Raw genomic sequence first — 24,196 nt, forward strand, 5'->3', positions numbered from 1 at the left:
ATATATATATATATATATATATATATATATAACCTGAGTTATCAAGAAAAAAATCATTTAAGAATAGAAGAGTATATCATTTTTGGAAAGATTTCCAGCAAAAATAGTTTTAAAAGGGTGTTTTTTATACTTCAAGTGGTAAGTTTTAGTTTTATGAAAAATTCATTAAAAAGGTATTAATAATAATTCCCTAATAAGGCATTATTATATTAAGTATGTAGCATTCTATTTTTAAATTTATTGTTCTTTTGTACAGACTTTGCTGAAACAGAAATAAAGCTTACTTTGTTCACTCTTTTTAAATGTTAATGGAATCCAAAGAACTCAAAATGATTTCTTTTCATTCCAGGTGCTACAAAGTACACAGATAAAGACAATGGGGGAATGCTCGTCTGGTCTCCATATCATAGCATTCCAGATGCCAAATGTAAGTCAGTATCTAAATTTGACCTGTTTTTATTTAACATAAAGCAGTCTATCCAATGAGATAATATACGTAAATTTGGGGGACATTAATGTACCATATAAAATATATGTTATTACATAGTGGTTGCTGGTAGCACAGTTTACAGAGCATAGAGCTTGGAGTCAAATCTGGGTTCAAAACCAGTCCAAAACACTTAACTAGCTGTGTTACCTTGGGAAAATCACTTAACCTCTATCTGCCTCAGTTTCTTCAAATGTAAAATGAGGTTATTAACAGCACCTACCTTGCAGCGTTGTTAGAATCAAATAACATAATATTTGTAAAGTGCTTACTTAATATGGTGCCTAGCAAGTAATAGGTATTATATAAATGCTTATTCCCTTCCCTGTATTATGATACAGTATTATTAATAATAATATCAACTTGTAAAAAAGTAGCTCATATTTGGGCCCAAAGAGTTGGTCATATAAGGTAAACTGGTATTTTCCCTTATTCATGTTAGTGTGTTGAAACTGTGACCTGACAGCATAGTTGCTAAAATCTTTTGAGTAGAGGAAAGAAATGCTATGTAATCATTTAATGGTGACTTTTCCTTAAAAGATAATGACATAATGCTTAAAGAACTCATCATCATTACCATTCTTTAAGATTAAAGGTAAGAAAATTAATTACGACAACCATCAGGTCATTTCTATATACTGTTTCTGGCAGATAGCCACTTAAGTAATTAACTATCTGTAAAATCAATAAACTCCTAGCTCTATTTGAATATTCCCTGATTTATGGTGAGACTTTATTTAGATCACAGTGTGGTATAACAGATGTGATTCTTCACTTTTCATCAAATATAAGAAGTATACAGGAAATGGTACTGAGACTTCTACACTATTTTCATTGAATATTTGTAAAAGTGTTTCAAAAAAAATTTGAAAATTTGTAAAAGTGTTCAGCAACATTGTTGATGAAGGCTCTGGCAGCTGTTTAAAAAATCACTATTTTGTTTGATTGAGAATCCATCAGTATTCCAAGGATATTCTGATATTTTGCAATGATGTAGTTGGTTATATCAAAGTAAATGGTGTGCCCTATGTTTAAATCATGGTTTTTTCTTAGGTGTAGACATACTTCTGGACCACCTGGAAATTGGCATCTGACTATACTTTGATACTATGATTTCATTGGTTTGGGTATACTCTTCACTGAAGCAGGTTGCAGTCTCTGTACTTTCTCAATCTGAGTCTTGTCCATACATCTCCTTAAATCCTCTGTAAGAAGGATCTTTTCCCTTAGCACACTAGAGAAACCTTCATCTGGTTCTTTTAATAGCTTGAGTGTATTACATATGACTGGCTGTTTGTTGTCTCTCATTTTCAATACATAGGTGACTATAAAGAGAGGGGTTATACATTTTCTTTTTTGTCTTTCATGCCACGTTTCCAAGTAGGTAATAATTAGTGATATACAGCCTACCATGGCTTCCCATATAGCTATCTACTTTGTTTTGTTACTTGTAATTTTAGTTCTTCAAATAGTTTTGTGTTCCATCACCAGGAAACTCTTGGTGAACACTTCTCTCCAATTTTGGGCCTAGCTTGTTGCCTATCTTTAGTATTTCTCTATGATAGATACATGTTACAAAGATAGATTAAGTAGACTAATTGTCTCAAAGTCTAGGCAATATATAATCATTTTTGTTTTTGTAGTAGGAATGGTTAAGCCACTTGATCTCTTTTTGTGTTGCTTTGGATTTCATTGAGAGGATATTATAGTGTTTGAGGAATCAGTGCAAATAATACAATGTCACATGTGAGTGGGAACATTTACAAAACCCTACCATTGCTAAATCCTTTTGCACATAAAATCTATTATTTCTGACATTGGTGAGCACATCTCTTGTGTAGAGGTGATCTGGACTTGTGAATTCGCAACTAATCCTCTTGTGTCTCTCAAGATATTGGCAATTTAATTCTCTTATAGAGTTTTCACCATATTTAGCCCCAAATCCTTGAAGAAAGTATTTTTGATGTACCAGTATAAGACTTCAGAGTAGTATACAAACCTACTTCGACTTACATTTCTTAATCTGAAACTATATTTTCTAACATAAATTTCTCCTTTCTCTATAGTACATGTTTTTTTCATTGACGTCAACCAAGTATCAAGTCATCACTTAAGTATTGAAGGAACATTCATTTGTTCATTTAGTTTTGAGGATTTTGTGCATTTCTTCATAGAATTTCTCTATTATATTCTCTTCAACAGATACAAGGATATAAATTGCATTTGTCTTTGTTATGTTTTCTCAAGCTTGTGGTGAATGCTAAAAAGTGAGGTGATCCAGTATCCCTTGAATTGATGTTTCATACTGTGAGAATTTTTTTTTAAATATCAGGGCCCTAGATTATCAAGACTATTATGGAGAATTTCTGAGACTGGGCTCCATTCAGTCAGTAGATTTTTGCATTGTCTTTGCCCTGAGGAATGTGATCCTTTCACAGACTCAGGCTGTTAGGAAAAGTTATATAATAATACTTTTCCTAAAGACATGCAAAACCTCACCTATCAGTTTGGGAAAAGTCTGAGGCTCTAATGGACAACTTCTTAATTAGCTATCTGCAGTTAAAGATGTCTTGGGATGTTCAAGGGGGATGCTGAATAATGAGCTTCCAAAAATGTATATATATACCTGGGCCAGTAGTTTCTATTCATCTTATGATGATCCAGGATCGTTCAACTACAATTAGAATGTCTTGACTGGTCAATTAATAAATTATTTATAAAATTATGAAAATTCTGTCTCAAGATAATTTTATCACTCTAACAGTGAAATCAGTTCCTTCTTTTACTTTGCTGAGAACCTTTAAGTCATTCTTTCATATAGTTGCAACTTCTTTGTGAATTTCATTTTCATTTATAGTGAGAATGTTAATGTCTGTGCCTCATTTCCACAAATTTATTGGTTGTTAGACAAAGATCACTTGTTAAGCATACCAAAAATGAAATGTTTAGTTTCTTTAAGGACTGTATTCTATATGTTTTAGCATACTTTATCATCCTTTACTCTTTTCTGCCACTATTACTATAGAAATAGGAAGATGCTTAGGATTATGAGTCATTTTGTGTTTTGTCCATTCCATGGTTCATTAGTGGCTAAAACCCAAAAAGTTACCTACTAGTCAAACTTCTAGTGATATCTGAATATGCTTCTTGATATTTTTCTAACTTAGTCTATTAAGAATACTACCGAAAGTTTTAGTATTCTAAGAATTGCTACATATGACTTGATAACTGCTTTTAAAATAAAAATGATCAGTTTCATGAGTGGTTTTAGAGTTGGTCTATGGACTAATCATTATAATCTGAGATCATATACTAGTTAGGATGAGAGAAAGCCTATAGATGGCCAAATATTTACATTTGCATCAGAGGACTGAAATTCTGCCTATGGTAGAATAGCATAAAATGATGCATTAACAAAATAAGAAAACAAATTTATTAAAGTTTGTGTATGCTAGTGGAGTAGATTCAAACTCCATGTCAAATTAAGGCCCAAAAAGGCTATTATAGGGCAGCAAAACATGAACCTACTGTGCATACCACATCAATCAATAAACATTCATTGATCATAAAGATTCCCATGTCCTGCATTATTCTAAGCTCCCAGTTACTAAAGGCATATAATTGATATAATTTTTGCTTCTAAGGAGGTCTACCAGTCTAGGGGAAGGTTAAGACATACAGTATGTGAAACTGTAGTGAATAAAGTCACATTGCAATGTATACTTCACAGATCTTTGATATCATCTGGTAGGGTGCTTTTCCATTGATGCATATAGTTTGTTCTTTCTCCACAAACCTCTGTAAAGTGAATTATTATGTAATATGATTTTTCCCATAGATATGGGACCTCAGGGAAAGGGAAAAGGAGGCAGAGAGGTGGCCATGTGCCCAGGGACGGGACTAGAACACAGTTCAAGGATTTTGGGTAGGGTGGGATTAGGGGCCAGGATCAGAGAAGTAAGAGCAGGAAGAGAAACATGCTGGGCCAGGGACAACCTTGTGGGGGCCTGGCTAGAAGAGAAATGACTTCTTGGGAAGCCAGATGAGCAAAGATAGGACAGGTGGCAGGTGACACAGGGCCTAGGGACAGACATGTGGTATCTGAGTACAGACAGAAGAAAGGCAGATGTGGTTCAGGTGGGCAGAGCAGGGCAAAGGTCATTTCTCTTGGTGCAGATCTCAAACCAAGCCCTAATCTGATGCTAGCAGTAGCAATCCCTCCACATGTTTCCACTTCTTCTGCCTCTACTTGAGGGAGTTTTGTTTTTGTTTTTTTCATTTTGGGATATTTTTTTGGTGGGGAGGTGGGAGGCTAGGAGAGCATTGAGCAGAGGGGCATGAGGAGAGAGAGAGCACATATTTTTTGGAACACAGAATTCTTTATGTAAAGTTGAATTTGCATAATGCAAATTTATATAAAATGAGAACTGTGTATCAAACCATCTACTTCAGTGATGGGCAACCTTTTGAGCTTGGTGTGTCAAAATTTGCCAAAGAACCAAGCATAATTCAGGTGGTGTGTCACTTCAAGGAAAAAAAACCCCATAATTTTGCAATATTTATAGTTTAAATAACAAAAATGGATAATTGTAATATATAACTGTATTTAATAAACCAAAACAGGTAAATTAATATAGGTAGAATTGTCATCTATAGTGCACAGAATGTCTACATTACACTACAGCAAATGTTTCATCTTCGGCATGTGGCCCCAGACTTCTCTGTATGTGGCTGTGTGTCATTGAAAATAGCTACATGTGTCAGTGCTGACACGCATGTCATAGGTTTGCCATCACCAATCTACATAATAGGCAGTCTTTGAAAATTACCATAAATGTGTGTAAAGGGAAACCCATCATCCATCCCCTCAAGGTGTGGACTTACTTCCTGTTTGACCTGCATCCTGTGTGCTTGCACTGCATGAATGGACGTTACATGAACGCACAAATGATACATGCAGGCATGACAGATGATACATGCAGGCATGAAGGGAGGATAAAGGAAGGGGTGCGGAGGCATGCATGTTCTCCATTCCCCAGATGATGGCAGAATGGGAGACTCTTGAGAGCCATGCAGGTGGAGCAACCACATGGTCAGACTTAGATTAGAAAATAGGCTTTAAATCTCTATTTATTTGCTTTCTTTATTTCAAGTGATTTATTAATAAACTTTATGGAAACTTAAGAACCTGGAGTTTGTAATTTAATTGTAACAAGTGAAAAATTCACAACTCAGTAGACAATATAGTGAAGCTTCTTCAAACATTTTAGCTAGTTTAGACCTCAGGAAAATAAAGAAATCTTACTTGGATGTGCTGAACCTTTTGTATTGTAGGAGTACCTGCCAGATCTTGTGTGGTGTTGACATAATCTGAACCCAGGGACCCCTCCATGCCATCATGAGACGCTACAGTAGAATTTTAGTGAAGGAACATTATTATGTATAAAATACTAAAATCTGCATTGTAGCCATGTAAAGAATGAGGTTAACACATGTGGTATTCATTTTGAGAAAGTATACAGAAGGAAGAAAGATCAATACAGCCTGGCATCACAAAAAGTTTCACATAATCCTTGAATATTAAAAAGCAGGATCACCAAGTGAGAAGTCCTGGATCATTGCCATTGAAATGGTGCTTATCTGAAGATGATCCTTGAATTTGTAGAGAAAATGAATGAAAATAAAATATTGAAACAGCTCAAATGTCAGGTTGTAATGGGAGTGTAATGAGAAGGTAGAGGAAAGGTATTGAAACATTTTAAAAACAGCTTCAAATATGGTGGCAAACTTATGGACCAGAAAGTAGTCAATTAGTATGCTATGAATGGATCAGAGAGGGATGACTTTTCAACAAAGGGCCAATATATCTAAGAAATAATTACAAATTTCCATCAGATATAGATAGATAGATATAGATATAGATATATGCACAGCATTGAAAAGAACTTTTGCCTGCAAGTTAGTGTTTTTAGCAACACTTATAAGCAGATCTAAATATAGCATCAATTTAAACACAAGAATAGTTATATGATGTATATTAAATATAGTCATAGATATTAGAATATATTTTTAAATGAACTCTCCTACTCTTTAAATAAAAAAGTTTTATAGTTTATTAAAGATGGCTCAGGCTACTTTTGTGTCTGGGATATAAATTACTTGGAGGGGGATGAAAAATTAGGCTTGGGTAAATTCAGGTATAGTTAAATTCTGCTTGGGTTTGGGTTTGGAGGTTTTTTGTGGGGTTTTTGATGATGTTCTTTTTGTTGTAGTGGATGAATATATTGCAATTGCAAAAGAGAAACATGGCTACAATGTTGAACAGGTATGTAAATTCTAGAATTCTTCCAAACATGTATATGACCATGCTTTAAAAAATATATCGATAGATATTTAGGTTTCTACTTTGAAAGTTATTCACTCACACCAAAGATTCTTAATTTTCTATTATTTTTAATGGCAGTCTGATTAAAAAAGCACCATAAGTTACTAAAAGGTACCAGAAGATGTTATAGAGAGAATTCTGAATGAAATGAGATATCTTGATCATTAATTACCCATGGGTAAAGTTAATCACTTTGAATGTCTACAGCATTCTTTGTTTTAATTTTAATATTTTTTCATGTTTACATGATTCTCATCTCCCTACCCTCTTCTCTCTCCCCTCCCCAAGTTGACAATTTCACTGGGTTATACATATATTATCATTCAAATCCTATTTCCATATTATGCATTTTTGTAATAGAGAAATCTTTTAAAACCAAAACCCCAAGTCATATACCCATATAAACAAATGGTAAATCATATGTTTTCTTCTGGGTTTCTACTCCCACAGTTCTTTCTACATCATTCTTTTTAAAAATAACTGCTATGTCTGTGGGTAGCCAATCCTAAAGTATTTTCTTCTTTTATCCTTTGTCTTAATTCATAGTCAATACTTTAAAAAACTTTTGCTGAAATATCTAGCAATTTTTGGTATTATATGTCTTAGAAATAACATCTAAGACATTTATGTACACTTTCAGTAAACATTAAAATCCTAAGGCAGTCTATTCTTGATTATCTTTTATAATAGGAGAAAGGAAAACACAATATCACTAAAGATTTTTTAACCTCACTTCTACCCAAGATTCAATTTCCTCTTTTCTTTTTCTTTTATCAGCTATTTTAAAAGTTATTAACAAGTAGTAAAATCTGCCACTTTTAGTACTTTTGCTGCCCCCCTCTTTCCTTTGAATAACAAGAGATTATTTAAATGGGAAAAAGAAACAAGAAAGGCTTATCCATAAATGGCATAAAAATATCTGAAATATTAGGAATTGGTTATATAGTGACCCTATAGTCATTTTAACTTCATAGCCATTTAAGTGGATCTCACGTATACATATCTATAGTCAACACAATACACATACATATATGTTCAATTATTTCATTAAAAACTTTTTAAAATTTGTAATCCTATAGCTATCAGTTTTTAAACCTCTAATTCAGTGGTTCCCAAACTTTTTTTGGCCTACCGCCCCCTTTCCAGAAAAAATATTACTTAGCCCCCTGGAAATTAAATTTTTTTTTAATTTTAATAGCAATTAATAGGAAAGATAAATGCACCTGTGGCCATCACCGCCTTCCTGGATCATTGCAGCACCCACCAGGGGGCTGTAGCGCCCACTTTGGGAATCACTGCTCTAATTGAATATCTATTGAAAGACTGTTTGAGAAGTGAAGCTTTGGGAAAAAAAAACATGGCCACATGATTTTAAATAACATTTTTATTTTCAAGGAATATTACTAAGGTCCAGAAATGCAGCTTCTCAAACTTAAATGCCTACAAAGTTGATATGTCTGATTTTTGTGTTTCTTTCCAAACAATATTTCATTGCTCTTTCAATAAAGATCAGGGCCAGCTATGCAGTTCTCAGAAGCAACTCCTCAAAAACACATGAGGCCTACACTAGAGGGGGAAAGTGTTGGCAAGGGAAGTTTTCCATTTCAAGCTTCCAAAGGGTTATAGTAAAACAGTGAGTAAAGTGTTTTAACTTAAACATTCCAAATGGAGCCTCTCTTTTTGGTTCATTCATGGACAAAGCATTATGAAGAATCTCATTATGGTCTGTTGGAAGTCTTAGCTACTATTTAATATTAAGATAAGAACTTAAAAACAACAAATAATGGTAATTTTTAAAAAGTTTACTCAGTGCTTTCTAACTCATTAGAACTTTTTGATCATGGATTGTTTTAAAAAGTTGTAACTGAAATCTTTCCTTTCCTTGCTGTTCTATTTTTATACTGTGGCTAGTGATGTGGTGTTGTTTCTTTTAAGTCTTGACTTATTTAAATGTTTTCCTTTTAATGTCTATTTTCTTTTTTATTTTTCCAAATTAATAATATTTACAAATGTTAAAAACATAAACTAAAATAGAATTAAGGTCTAGTTTGTTAGCCTAAAAACCTAATTAATTGGGTAGACAGTATATCCTCAACTCTGTTTGCCTAGTTATTATAGCACATATGGTATATAAGACACCTACTGTTCTGAGACCTGGATTTTTTAAACAGGCCCATGAAACCGTATGAGCTGTAATACATAGGCATTCCAGATAAAAAACCTAAAACTATTAATTTCTTTTTTGTTTTTCAGTTGAAGTCGGACCCTTAGTATTTTAACTTAATTTGTGTTTAACTTTCTAACATATGATATATGACATAAGTCAGCTAAAACCAAAAAGGGATAATTTCTCTTCAAAGGCACTTGGCATGTTATTCTGGCATAAACATAACATTGAGAAGTCTCTTGCTGATCTCCCCAATTTCACTCCCTTCCCGGATGAGTGGACGGTGGAAGATAAAGTCCTCTTTGAACAAGCCTTTAGTTTTCATGGCAAGAGTTTCCACAGGATTCAGCAAATGGTAAGGTGACATTTTTGCTTTTACTGTGGTTTGTGCTTGAGTTGCATCTTAGGATATTTAAATTTTTATTAGTGACTTTGCCATGGTTAAATACAATGGGCATGCAATGGTTACACATTGAGTTTTACTGAATGATATTTTTAATTACTAGAGTTTTCATATCTATAAAAGCTTGCAAGTTTTTACCACTACTCTGTAGCATGAAAATGCTTTTTATATTATGAAATCCTAAGTTCATAATTTCACTAGTCTCAACTTCATTAATTGTTGTTGGTTGTAGTCAACAATTTTCTTACATCTATCATTAAGCATACTTTTAGTGCCAAGAAAACACAATAATGTTGAATAAATATTGAATTATTTATAATTACTGATATCTTCTTTCTTTTCTGAAATTCTTCTAAAGATGAAACAACATTTAAAAAAATCTCATTATAGGAGTATTGGCTTTTTTCTTTTTTTTAAAAAAAGTGTTATATCTAAAATGACTGATGTTTCTGTTTCTTAAATTTCTTAAGATATCTCTGCCAAAATAGTGTAAACCTGAAAAGTTTAAAGTATGCAGGACATACTTTAAAATTTGAGTGGTTGGAAATTTGTATTAATGATAGGATATCTGTTATTAGTTATTAGCATTTGAATCTGAAAAGGGACATTAGTGATGATAGTATTCTTATTTAGGTCATGATTGACAAATCTTTTTCCAACACACACACACACACGAAAGCTTGGAACCAATTTGCAAATCTACTTTTTAAATGAAACTAGCACAAGTAACTTGTTTTCTAACTTTGAAAAGACTTAGAAAAACTTTAAAAATTAAATATCATCATTATTTCATTCAGAACAGCTTGGATCCATGGTACTTTTGCTGCCTGTACTATATTAGTCTTCAAGGAGCAAAGTGGACAGAAGGCATTTTGACACATTCATTCACTCAGTTGATCCTCATGAATTTACATTACTGTTGAATATGTCCTAGTAGGCACCTAAACTGGTGTAGAAGATAGAGTGCTGGGCCTGAATTAAGGAAGACTTATTTTCTTGAGTTCAAATCTGGCCTCACTTACTAGCTTTGTGACTCTGGGCAGGTAATTTAACCTAATTTGCCTCAGTTCCTCATGTGTAAAATGAGCTGGAGAAGGAAAATGTTAACCCACTCCAGTATCTTTGCCAAGAAAACCGTAAGTGGGGTCACAAAGAGTTGGACATAACTGAAAATGACTGAATGACAAAAAAATGCTAGGCACTGTGCTAAGTACTGGTAGTATAAAGAAAAAACAAAACTCCTTGCCCCTCTAGGGACTTAACATTCTAATAGGAGAGATGACATGTAAATAGCTAAGTACATAAATGATATTCCAGAGAGGAGGTGAAAAGGAACAAAGGCAAAACATTAACAATTGGAACAATGAAAACCCTCTTCTAGGATATAGCACTTGAGTTGGGTATTGAAGAAAGTCAGAGATTCTGTAAGGCAGAGTTCAGGAAGGGAAAGCATTTAGTGTAGATTTTTTTCAGCTCCTACTATGTGAAAAGCCCAGTGGTGAGCATGTGTTACATAAGGAAGGTCATATCCAAAGACAGAGGTGGCACCATGATTTCTAGCACCATCCTTCATTTCACTACATGGAACATGATTAAACTTACCTCACCGTAATCAAATTAATAAATACCATTGTATCTGCCATTCCTATTTGTGGAAAATATCTTAAAGCTATTACTGAAAATGTCAATAATAATTTTAACCTGCACATATTAATAACATTATTTTAGCTTCCAGATAAGACTATTGCAAGTCTTGTAAAATATTACTATTCCTGGAAAAAAACTCGGTCTCGGACAAGTTTGATGGATCGCCAGGCTCGAAAATTAGCCAACAGACATAATCAGGGTGACAGGTAGGTTTAATGTTTTTAACATTCTTGCATTGTTTAGATTTAATGGATTGATTGCTTAAGACAGAAAAAAATTACTTCGAAGTAAAAATTACTTTAATTAAGCTAATCTTATTGTCAAAGGTACACTCCAGAGGTACAGATCCATACCCTCTTATCCTTTTAAGCAATGGTATGCCTTCCCATAAATCCTCTATAGGATGTCCAATAAATGTTCTAGGGGCCTCATTGTGTAAATACCAGTGAAGCATGTGGACTGTTCATCAGTTATATCCCATTCTTTCCACGTGACTGGCCTATTTCTTTTTCAGTTATACACCCTTGCCGATGGTATCTTTTCTGCTGCTTCTCAAGCAGTTTTTCTTTGATATGTTATGGTCTATTCACCTTTACACTGTGCCTCTTCATTGATTTTTAGGTGATCTTTAGCCTTAATTCTACAGTATGGTATTCTGTGGTTCATAGCCACATAGCATAACTGGAAGAAGATTGATGATGGACTTTGTTTAGAACAGCAACATGGCCTAATTCACAGAGACACTGAATCCTGCCTCTGACTCTTAACTACTCATGTAGTTAACTCGGCATACCATAATCTCCCTCAAACCTATTTCTCCACCTATAAAAAGGGAGGGGCATATAATAACATCCACTTTATAAAGATATACATGTGCCTTAGACAAACGCCGCACAAGTGAGCTCAGTTTCATACCATAGTCTGGGCAATTGGGAATCTTTATCTACTTGTTTTTACATTGCTCATAATTAAACCAAATTCTTTAATTATGGATTTCATTTAAGAATCTCTGCAGTAGTTAAGATTTGATGCATTCAACCACAAAACATTTACTCACAGGAACATCTGAAGCCCTTCAGAGTTATCAGAGATTTTCTCTTCCATTTTGATTTTGTATTGGAAATCAATGAATAGCAAGGCTATTCTATATATTTTTCATTCAATTGTGTGACTCTAAAGATGTCCACTTGGAATTCTGTTCAGAAAATCTTGTGTATTCCCTTTTCATGTTTGTCAGTGACACCCTTGATATGTTTAAATTCTCATAAAAAATTTGTAAAGATGGAATATTGGCATTATGGGTCATTAGTAGTTTGTATTCTCTTGGTCAACTTTTTTGGGTAACAGTAATCTAAAAGTTATAGGATTTTTTCAAACTTTTGGAATCCTTCCTCCCCACATCTTGAGAATTGTCCCCCTAATGCCCTCAAAATTGTTGCCTCCAGCAATGACTTTTTCTAAAGATACTTGGTCTAGTTCAGCTGATCTTCTCATCTTTGTTTTTAGTGTCATTTCTATTCCCTCATTTAGCATATCTGATACTAGAATTGAAGTATAGTAGCTCCTTGATAGAAAAACCTTTGTTATTTTTTAAAATTTGCACATAATCTTTGTCTTTCATCTCTTATGTTGTTCATGTCTTTATGATGTGACACTGTTAATAATTCTTCCCCCATTGCCTTTTAGAGAACCTTACAGATAGGTTTATATGTTAACTAATGTTTCTTACCCTCTTCTGGCATTATCCTTTGGAAAGATCAAGTGTTTGTTAATTGAAACAATTTGTAGGCTTTTGGTTTCCTTGTTGTGATTGACATATGTTGGTTAAATTTTCTCAGGAAATAATGTCAGTGAAAATATCTGTTCTTTTAATCATTTTCCATTTTTGGTGTCAACATCTTTTTAAACTTAGTTTGGAATTCCCTAACCTACATGCCATAACTTTGACTTTTTTCTAGTTTGATATTGTCTTTGAACTTTGCTCTAATGATAAGAATTTGGTGGTCTGTTGAGTTTATATAGCTGAGTAAGAAATGACTCCTATGTTTATAACCAATTGTTTCCTATCTCATTTTTATTGTTAATTAGAACTTGCCACATTTAGTATCTCATCTCTTTTCTCATAGGGCACACCCATGATATATAGGCATGAGACTTATATAGTCTGTGAACTGTTGATTGCTTGTAGTTTAAACTTCTTACTCCCAAACAAAGTTCTTCAGAGTACTTTTGACTCTCCTCCCAACGCCTCCTTTTGTTTTCATATGAATAAGTATTAAAGGACATGTTGATTTAATTTGTAGAATTTTTTTAAGAAGTCTTTTTTTAGACTTTCTCTATTTTTTCATCCTCAGCAACAGGTATTGGCAAGTAAAACTAGTGATTTTCATGTGGTCTTGCAAAATGTGATTATGAACACAGCAATATGAGATTTTTTAAAAATGATTTTTCCTATCCTTAGTTGCAAAATAAAACCATTTAACTTCTTCATTTGTTTCCCCAAGGAGAGAGAAACTATGAGCTATCTTTCCATTTACATGCAACTTCTTTTTTCTTCTTGTTTTATTTAGTGACAATGTCAAGATAGATATGATTCATTTCCTCCAGCAGTATGTCCACTTGTCAGTTTATGGATAAGTATCTCACATTTAGAGTACCAACAGTTAAGTTATTATTTGTAGATAGTCTAAAATCTATGTGATTCTTGGCATCCTCTTCCCCTTTTCTCCCATTATAAACATACAGAATGGGAGCAACATGGAATTGTGGGCCATTTTGTATTTTGTTTGTTTGTTTCATAAATTACCATCCATCATCAAGTAGCCAACCTTCTAATGATGAGCCTATTTGTACTTAGCTTAACTCATTCTTCAAAAGCAGACTATCTGTTGCTGGGACTACTTGAAGCCTTTCCATAGTGGTGGGGCTTATACATTGAGGGCATAACCTCAAGATTTCAGGGTTACCTCCACATTATCATGAGGTGCAGTCAGCAGATATAGTAAGAACAATAGATAAGTTTAGTTCTCTCAGAAAGTACATTGTTATAATAAATGTATTACATTCATTGGCCCACTTGATTAAGCTACAGTTAGAAAAAAGAACACTGTAGATTTTCCTTTTTTTAAAACTTTATGCTTTTATCCTTGACTGGAAGAGTCAGTGAAATAGACAAATCCCTGTCTGGTGTAGTGTCCTGAATTCTTTACTTATCAGACACTGCCCACAAGCATACAAGCAAGCTCAGGTACTAGGAACTACTTAATGTGAACTGTGAACCAGAACAACAAATACTGCCTTTTGGTAATGGACATTAAAAATGAAGATACTTCTTATGACATAAGCCAGTGATTCCTAAAGTGGGTGCTACCACCCCCTGATGGGTGCTGCAGTGATCCAGGGGGGCACTGATGGCCACAGGTGCATTTATCTTTCCTATTAATTGCTGTTAAAATTTTAAAAAATTAATTTCCAAGGGGCTAAGTAATATTTTTTCTGGAAAGGGGGTGGTAGGCCAAAAAAGTTTGGGAACCACTGGTATAAACTAATAGTCTACATTTTTTTTTAAACTTAATTCCATGTGTTTTTAGTTAAAACTTTCTAGCAGTAAGATATCTAGAGAGAGATTTTGTTTTGTCTAGCTTTCTCTTTTAGTAACATAGCAGGTTTAATAAATACGAATATTGCCAAGTAAAATATGCAAAAATAAAACCCTTCTAATTTTTTCTCTTTCCTAAATGATCTTTCCTTTTGTAGCCCAATGAATATTTCAATTTGTATATTTTGCTGCAATCATATTAAAAGAACTGAACAGCAAATATTCTAAACAACTACATAAAATTAAATAATGAGTTCAACCTACTAAAAGCCCATGTTCTACTAAGTAGTACTTAGCATCTTTTAAAACTGTAAATAAATAAACACTGTTAAGATTGTTGAAGTAGAGAGAGGGGCAGGTTTACTAATTTTGATGTTTGTCCTCAGTGATGATGATGTGGAAGAAGCACACCCGATGGATGGGAATGATAGTGATTATGATCCCAAAAAAGAAGCCAAAAAAGAGGTAATGATATTGATTAGTCACAGAAAATATTAGAATTTGCTCTGCTTCTCCACTAATGGAGGTTAAATGACTAGAATTTCATCTTAAGAAAAATTTTGCTTTTAAAACACATTGTAATAAGAAAGTTTTTAAAAGGTTCTGAATAACTGTTTAAAGGGAAAAAGTGTTTTTTTTTCTATTGGGGAAGAAGTAAATCACAACTGGTTTTTAGTTCTACTCTCCCATTGACATATGTGATTGTGAGAAAATCAGTGAACTTCTCTGGGCAGTAAATTCTACATTTGTGAAATGAAAAAAAAGACTAGATGATCTCTTGGGTTTCTTCTGTATCCAAAACTATACAATTATAGAAGTTAAAAAAAAAAGTAGTAAAGTGCCACTTATCTAATGCTCAGACTTTTACCAGACTCGGCCAATGAGCCAGTAAAAGCACATTCTCAAAAGTGAGTGGGAAAACTGTTTTAACAAAGTTTGCTCCCTTGGAGAAGAGTGCAACATTTCTCAAAGCAGAACCCAATTCAACTTAGCATTATGTATAAAGATAAAGCAACTGATTTAACCAACTTAGTTGCTTGGCTTCCATTGGAAATCATGAGTTCTTTCCTATATAACAGCAATTTAGAAGGTGATATCTCCTAGAAACAGATGTTGCAATGTAAAGAAGTAAATGACAACAAAAGGAGACAAAAGAAAACACCAACTGGGAAAAATTATTGTCCAGGGCAATTTGGCTTAGGAATAATTAAGCTTATATAATTACACTTTGAAGATATCACTTGAAGTATAGAACATATCATTAGAGTATTAGTGATGATAATGACCTCATCATCAATTTCTTGATGGCTAAGTTATTTAGTAAGGCAGAAAAGTACATTTTCAAAAGTTTCCAGCAAAAATGGTTAAAATGAAAAATGCCTCTTTTAAGCACCAAAATTAAAAACCTAGAAAATATTTATGCTAAAAATCATATTTCCTAACCACTGCAAGCAAACTGCTACATGGGTTACAGGAGTAGGGAAAACATTATTCAAGAGTGATATGCTTCATTCACTTTTCAACTGCTTCCAGAGGGTGTAGGTGGCTCTAGATAGGAAAGGTACTTGCTGCTCTGTCCCTAACACAAGTATCCTTTTACTGTATGGCTGCTTTTATGTGCTTTTGGGGTATTTTTCACATTAAAAAATATGTGTGTGTAATATCAGAAAGATGATTTGATTCTGAGTCAGAAGACCCAGATTCAACTAGCTGTGTGACAAAGGGCAAGTCAACTTCTCTGCATCTATCTGCATTTACATCAGTCATATAATGTGGATGATGCTTATACTGCCTTCATCAAAGGGTTGTTATAAGAAAAAGACTTTGTGAAAGCATTATGTAAATATAAGCTGCTCCTGGTAATTGAGATCTTTTTGAGTTGGTAATTTGTTCAGTTATATGATAGGGAAGTTCTATTAGTTTTATTTGAAATAATTTGAAATTTTTTCAAATAGTCAGAACTTAGTGTACTGTCTTTTGGCTTGTTTATTAAGCTGCCTAGATCTAGATTATATGTACTGCAACTCTCTTAGTGTCTAAATTATGCTTACTACAATTTATCTTTGGCTGATGCCCCAAATCCTAAAGCATATTCCAGAGATGCTTTGCCAAAGAGTGATATAGTTGGCATAAGAATACATTAAGCCAGAGTTTTCCTATTGCCAAATTTTCAAGAGGTTTAAAATGAAGTCTTAAGTGAGACATGCCCATGTTCTTTAAGAAAATGGTTTGATAATTTGACTATTGATTTGAATCTTTTTAAACTTTCCAAGATAAAGAAAGCCTGAATAAAATTTCCATTTTATTTAGTTTTACATACATAGAAAGATATGTACTCTTAGTTTAACCAATCAAAATTTATAAATATTAGATGTATATATTGAAATTTCAATGTATTAATTATTTATTATTATAATTCATATTAATAATCATTGAGTATCCTGTATGTTCCAGGCATTGTATTGGTAGTTCATGCTCAGCTTATCAGATCCTGAATTCATCATCTTTAATCGCTTGTCTAAAATCTTATTTTCTTCTTAGCTCCTATATCTTTATTTAACAGTACTTATTAGACCATCATCTTTGATGTCTCCATTCTCCATATTGATGAGTTGCAAAATCCCTTGAGCCTGCTTACACAATATCTCTTGCATTTGGCCCCCCCCCCCTCTAGTTCATCATCTCCCATTCGAGTGCCTGGAGGGCAAATTCAAGCTGTCTGTGAGCTCCACTTTTTAGGAGACAGCTGAGGGAGGAAGTGCTTGTTTTGGGTGACTGGGAAGAGGGGTGGGGCATGCAAAAAATGTCCTTGGGTGGTGGGAAGAGGGGGAAAGGAGCAGCTCCCTGAGTGCTGGTTCTCCATGCATGCTATATAGTCTGCCATATCTTTGTCAATGCTGCTCTAGTCCTATTGCTAAAACCCTACTTCAGGCCTCAGTTACCTCTCATCTCACCTATTGTGTTAGTTTTTTTATCCTCACCTCTATTCCTTCTTCTTCCACTCTATACTTCACTGCTATAGTTTACTTATCCTAAAGCACAACCATGAGCACTGCAACCTCTTGCTCAAAAGCCTTAAATAATTGAGGCTTCTTGTTGCCTATAAAATAGGGTCCAGAATCCTTTACTTGGCATTTAAGGCTTTCTGTGGTTAGATTTCAACCTCCCATAAAACTCAAGTTGTGATTATTATCCTTTTAAATAGTGCACGCTCCCACCAAATTAGACTTCTTACCAGTCCTAACCAAATCCTTCTACATTCCCATCTCTATAAATGCTTATTCACCTTCTTTCCTCTCCCTTTGAACATGTAGTTTCTTTTACTTGGAATGCTCTCTTCTCTAATTCTTCCTATCCAATTTGCATTTCTTTTAAGACCCTGCTAAAATGTCATCTCTTCCATAAAAACTTGTGATTCTTCCCATCTCCAGACGGAAATGATTGTTCTTTTTATCTAAAGTTTTAAAGCATTTTGCTTATAATTTTCATTTTTGATGTTGTGTATATGCATACCCCTAATTCCCGGTTTCTTCCTGCTAAAGGATACATTTCTAGAGGCCCGGCAGCAGTAAAAATTGGATTGAATGGATTAATCAAAAAGGGGTTAAGCATTTTGGTTATTGGGTTTATGCTGAATATGCAGTCAGATATTAAATGGAATAATCTTAATTGATAAATGACACTGATTGCTTAGTTTCAAAACAGATTATAGCTTTTATACTTCAAAACAGATTTTTTTTTTTTGCTGGAGACCATAGAGATAATACATTTTATTCATTAAAGTGTACTTAGAGCAACTAAGGAAACCAGGTACTTATCTACCAGTATGAATTACATTAATTTTTTTCAAATTTAGGGTAATGCTGAACAGCCTGTCCAAACGAGCAAGATTGGACTGGGTAGGAGAGAGTATCAGAGTTTACAACATCGTCATCATTCTCAGCGTTCTAAGTGCCGTCCACCCAAGGGCATGTATCTGACTCAGGAAGATGTGGTCGCAGTTTCTTGTAGTCCCAATGCAGCCAACACCATTCTTAGACAGCTGGATATGGAGTTAATCTCCCTGAAACGTCAGGTATCTCATGTACTCTATTTATTTACAGTTCAATTTGACTTAAGCTAACCTTGTGGCTCTCCCCAACTGTCCCATTCTTTTTTCTCCTGTATATTTTGCAATTAAGTTCTTTCTAGAAGTTGTGAAGAGAGAACTCAAGTCAGTCTTAGTTCTTTATTCTTGGAAGAAAATTGAAATTACTGTATTTGGCTTTTTAGATTATGTACAGATTTAACTTTTATAGAATGTCACCCTTAAGTATAAATACATTAGGCTATAATTATCATTTCAAATGGTAAACTTGTTATACTTTTATCTTCATTTTTCAAACAAATTTGGTGTCAAAGGAAACATGTTACTGTACCCTTTGTTTAAAAATTAATATTTTCTATTAAAATTTTTTGAGTGCAGCTGTATTATAATATTATTACTTCCATTCCTCTTAACATCTGCAGGGAAGGAAGGAAGATGTTCCAAATTAATTTCTTGAAAAAAAAAACAATTTATGTACTATTTTAATAGTTTACCATGATGAAATAAACATAATTTCTTATCTTTACAGAAAATTTTTTATTTAGATTATAATCAAGATATGTGTGATCTTGATCTTCTTTTATGAAAAAACCAAATTTTTTCACAAGTTTTTGTGTTGAATAATATTTGTAGCAGAAATTACTTTCTCTAATATATCTAAATCTTTGTCCATTTTATTAAAGGAAATTCTACCTAGTTTTTTGTCTATTAAACTTTAATAAAAACCCAAAGAAAAGCTAAAAAGTAATCAGTGTTTAAAATCATAAGCCTGGGAAACTTTGAATGGCAAATAAATCCATCTTTCTATTTTTCTTCCTCACATACTTAGCTTTATTTCTTGATGTTGATCCTTTATCTTTTAAAAAATTCTAAGTACATGGAGTAACTTTCATTTCAAAAACTTTCCTGTTTCTGAACTTTAAAATTATGAGCCAAAGTCCCCCTCCTTTACTGAAACTTGCTGAACTTCTAGCACTTAGTCTTTAGTTTGCTCCCATTGTTTCTAATATTCTTCTGAACCTCTAGTTATATTGCTTTTAGAATTTTGTGGCTTTTTTAAAATTTGTTGAGGTCTTGAGGTTGGAATCCTTAACTATTATTTTGTCTATATTTGCGACTAAATTAATACTATTTTAAGGTTTTTGCATCCATATCTTAAAATTGGGTATCCAGAACCAAACATATTTTATGAGGGTTTTTAACAAACTGAAGGGTTATCTAGAGATTGCTAACCAGTGTGATGAAGGACCTGGAAATCCATATTCATATGAGGCTCCATTGAAAGAACTTAGCCTAAATAACAGTTGTATATGTGATTTGTCCTTTTCAGATATCCATATCCATGTACATAGAGATATAGATGTTTGATTCAAATTCAAACTCTAATGCTTTTGCAACTTTGGGCAAATTAACCCCTATGGCATTTGGTTTCTTCATCTTTTACCATGAGGAGGTTAGGCTAAATGGCATCCCAGGGCCTTTCCAGCTCTTAATATTATATAGTTAAGTGTTAGTGCAATTTTAATTTTAAAATTGCACACTCATTAGTTTAAAAATTGCTGCACTTAAAAACTTTAATCGTATTTCTTGCCTATCTACCAGAGGTGGTGAACAGTAACATCTATTGGTATGATATTTATATGGAACTTGTTCGTTCAGTTGAATTTATCATGGTAATAAGGAAAACAACATGAAATTTTATCTGCTTAAATAACTTTGGCAATACTCATAGCCAAAAAAGTACCCTATCTCAACAGATCTATGCTATAATCATAAAAGGTACCTGGGTGAAAAATTCATTTTCATTACTAGAAAAATAATTTGGTGTTTGCTCTATTGGTTGTTATCTATAAGGAACAATAGGCTTAGTATCAGAATGTGATGCAATATGGTATGATCTTTCCTCCAAAGAACTTCATAAATAGCAAGGATCATAGATGGATATGTCTGTGAATATATGACTTGCATAGTCTTTTCACATTTTGGATGATCAAATGTTTAGTTAATTATAAGCTATCCAATTTGTTATTATTTTTTTTAATTCAAGGTTCAAAATGCTAAGCAAGTAAACAGTGCACTTAAACAGAAAATGGAAGGGGGAATTGAAGAATTCAAGCCTCCTGAGGTATGTTGATTTTAAAAAATAAGATATCATTACTATAGTGAGACTTTGTTACCTGAAATTAACTATTTGTCATGCCTAAATGGATTTTTCACAGACTACGAATATTGGGAAATATTGATGTTTTACGTATTAGATGATTATTCACTTAAAGTGAGTCAGATTACCTTATTTTGTGAACCATGTTTGAGTTGCATCATTTCCCCTCCCCCATTCTTACTACCCTAGAAATCAGGTAGGAAAGAAAGAGACATGCTGGGTAGGAGAAACTTAAATAATGCTTTCTTGGTTATACGTCATTTGCCTACTTCTTCCCACTTAATGGGAATTTGTAGCAAGGAATCCTAATGTGGTGAGCTGGGGAAAGGAGGCTTAAGTTATCACGCTCTGATTGTGTATTAGGAACATACCTTAAAATTGTGGATACTTTTAGTTCTTTTTTTTCCCTTTTCTTAAAAGAAATGACTTTTGGGAGATATATTTTTAAAAACCCTTCTGTTTTGGAATTGTTACTAACTATTGGTTCCCAAACAGAAGAGTGGTAAAACTTTAGGCAACGATGGTTAAGTGACTTGCCCAGGGTTACACAGCTAGGAAGTGTCTGAGGCCACATTTGAACCCAGAACCTTCCATCTCTATGCCTGGCTCTCAATCCACTGAGCTACACAGCTGCCCCACCTTCAATATTTTTAACTGAGGATTTTAATATGTGAAGTTGTATTTTCAGGGGAACAGCATGGAGATATTAGAGCTAAAACTAGTAGTTAGTTAGACTATTTAGTCCCTTAATTTCTTTCTAAAGCCTAAATTCTTTTATTTTCATAGAATATTTATATGGGATGTTTTTTATTTTGTAAAGTGGAAATGAGAATGCTTTTTGTCATAAACTTTCTAGAGAAGCTAGTATTAATGAGCCTTTATGAGACTCCTGTACACTTGAAACTAATAATATGTTTGTTCATCTCATTCCAATATTGTTTAGACTCAAGAGTTACGAAGGTAGACCTTCATATTTGGATGGAACTAGCTGGATTTGGTGCTTCAGAATTGTGTCCCATCACACTCTTTTAGGAAGAAAGAATCATTAGGTTCTGTTTATGGACCAGATCTATGATTACATTGGACTGGGAAACTCCACTAAGGAAAGCCCTAGCAGCAAAAGTCATCACCTTGTGCTATTTAGAGTTTGAGAGTCACCCAGTGCACTGAGAGGTCTAAAGGGACAGGTCTTCCCAACTTTAAAGTTAGCTCTCCTTCCACTACATTATGATGCCTCTCAGGGCATTATGAGCAAAGGTTTTACATTTGTCACCAAGAATGCTAAGTAAAAGGTTGCCTGTTTGATTTTTCTATTTAATTCTAATATCTCATTCCAAGCTACAAGTTGATGTATCAATCTAGCAACATCTGGCAGCTGGTATATATTAAGGACAGTACTTTAATGACGCTACATTTGTCTCGTTTTCCTCAGTTTAAAAACAGCTTCATATGGTACCTCTTTTGAACTTCATGACCCTGGAATGTAGGAGAGGCAAAAGGTGACATCACCACTTTAGAGAGAAGGAAATGGAGGTTTAGATTAAGTGATTTGTCAAGCGTCAGATAGCTAATATGTGTCAAATATTCTGACATATACCTGGATCCAGAGATGTAAATATGGGTCTTGTGACTAGATAATGTAAATGAAGTTTGCAACCTTTAAGTGCTATATAAATTTTGGCAGCTGCTGCTCTCAACAAATGCTTCAATATTTCTTCTATAATACCAATTTTTTACCTTAAGAATGTTAAATAGTGAAAGGATTGGACATAGAATCTATAATATTCCCATTTTAATGTAATAATTTAAATTACCATCATTTATAATATTCAGAAATTATACAACTTGATTTTGTTTTTTTGTTCATATTTTGAGGTTTGGAAGTTGCCTTTTTTTTGCCCTTAGTAGAAAATATTGGTCAAAATGAAACAATAGGAATGTTAATGTTAATAATTCATCACAAATTAATGTTTGAATATTATTTTGGAATGGATTCACAAATCTTGTATGACTTGAAGAAATATATCCAAAATATATAAGAAGGTTAATTTTAATATATGACATAAAACCTTTCTGGTTGCTTTAAAAAAAAGTACAGCGATTTATCCAAAGTCACATAGCTAGATAATAGTGACGTTAATAATAATAACTAACATTTCTATAATGCTTACTATGTACCAGACACTGTGCTAAGTGCTTTATAATTATCACATTTGATCTTCACAACAATTCTGAAAGAGTAAGGGGCAGGGTAGATGTTATTATCCCCATTTTACAGATGAGGAAACAGACAAACAGATGTTAAGTGACTTGCTACAGCTAATAAGTATCTAAGGCTGGATTTGAATTCAGATCTTCCTGACTTCTGGCCCAAGGCTCTATCCACTATGCCACCCAATGATCTTTCCCTTAAATAGAAACTACATGGGAACGGATTATGCAAGACTAGAGTTGATAGATAATGAAGGCCCTGAGGAGAAGAGAGCATCTGAGCTATGTTTTGAAAAATTAGAATTAGATTAGAAATATGAGGCCCAGGGCATCCCATATAGAGTAAAAATATCATACAAAGGAAGAATAAACATCCACAGGGCAGGCATTAAGGAGATGAGCCAGACTTATCAAAGGTTTATCTTGGGGAGCAAAAGAAAATAAAGTTAGAGAGGTATAGTAAGCAAATTTTAGAGGACCATGATAGCCAAGCAGTGAAGATACATGTAATAGGTAGCAAATGTAGGCTCATGAACAAGGGAATAACCTCACTAAAGTAATGTTTTAGGAAGATTAGAATGGCATCACTTTTTAGCTATGCAACCTTGGACATATAGCTTAGCTATGTTGCCTACTTGAGTGATGTGAAGAAAGTATCTTGTAAACTTTGTGTTTGTTATCATTACTGATGTCATAGATCTAAGATAGTGATTTTGTAGAATGGATAAAAGGGGAATCCAAAAGACATTTCAAGGGAAAAATAATAAGATTTTGAATTCAACAGATAGTAATTGCCTACTATACATATGACCTTGTGCTAGGTGTTGGAAACATGTTAATATTTGGGAAGGATCTGAGAATTTTCCAACATGGGGAGCCCTCTGACTAAGGGGATCATAGCCAGTCTGCAACTTGGGGAAAATAAGTAGTCAGGAGTTAATGGAGACATATATAAGTTGTGACTTACCAAAGGTCAGGTAACTAGTAAGTATTAGAGATTGGATTTGAGCCCAGGTCTTCTTGACTTGAAGCCAATAGCAAGCTGGGTGG

The 24,196-nt window shown here is 33.7% G+C and overlaps 1 protein-coding gene across 2 annotated transcripts in view; it reads left to right on the top strand.

The window, feature by feature from the left end:
• Positions 1 to 351: 351 nt before the first annotated feature.
• Positions 352 to 24,196, top strand: part of RCOR3 (REST corepressor 3) — a 42,206-nt gene continuing 18,361 nt past the window's right edge. For both annotated transcript variants that reach the window (XM_044677085.1, XM_044677086.1), the window contains exons 1-7: positions 352 to 427; positions 6,760 to 6,812; positions 9,233 to 9,394; positions 11,171 to 11,295; positions 15,074 to 15,152; positions 18,544 to 18,762; positions 20,822 to 20,899. In XM_044677085.1, coding sequence (XP_044533020.1) covers positions 385 to 427; positions 6,760 to 6,812; positions 9,233 to 9,394; positions 11,171 to 11,295; positions 15,074 to 15,152; positions 18,544 to 18,762; positions 20,822 to 20,899 — 759 coding nt within the window. In that variant the 5' untranslated portion in view covers positions 352 to 384. The remainder of the gene's footprint in view (positions 428 to 6,759; positions 6,813 to 9,232; positions 9,395 to 11,170; positions 11,296 to 15,073; positions 15,153 to 18,543; positions 18,763 to 20,821; positions 20,900 to 24,196) is intronic.

Source organism: Gracilinanus agilis, chromosome 4, assembly GCF_016433145.1.
Source record: "Gracilinanus agilis isolate LMUSP501 chromosome 4, AgileGrace, whole genome shotgun sequence".
NCBI lineage: Eukaryota > Metazoa > Chordata > Mammalia > Didelphimorphia > Didelphidae > Gracilinanus > Gracilinanus agilis.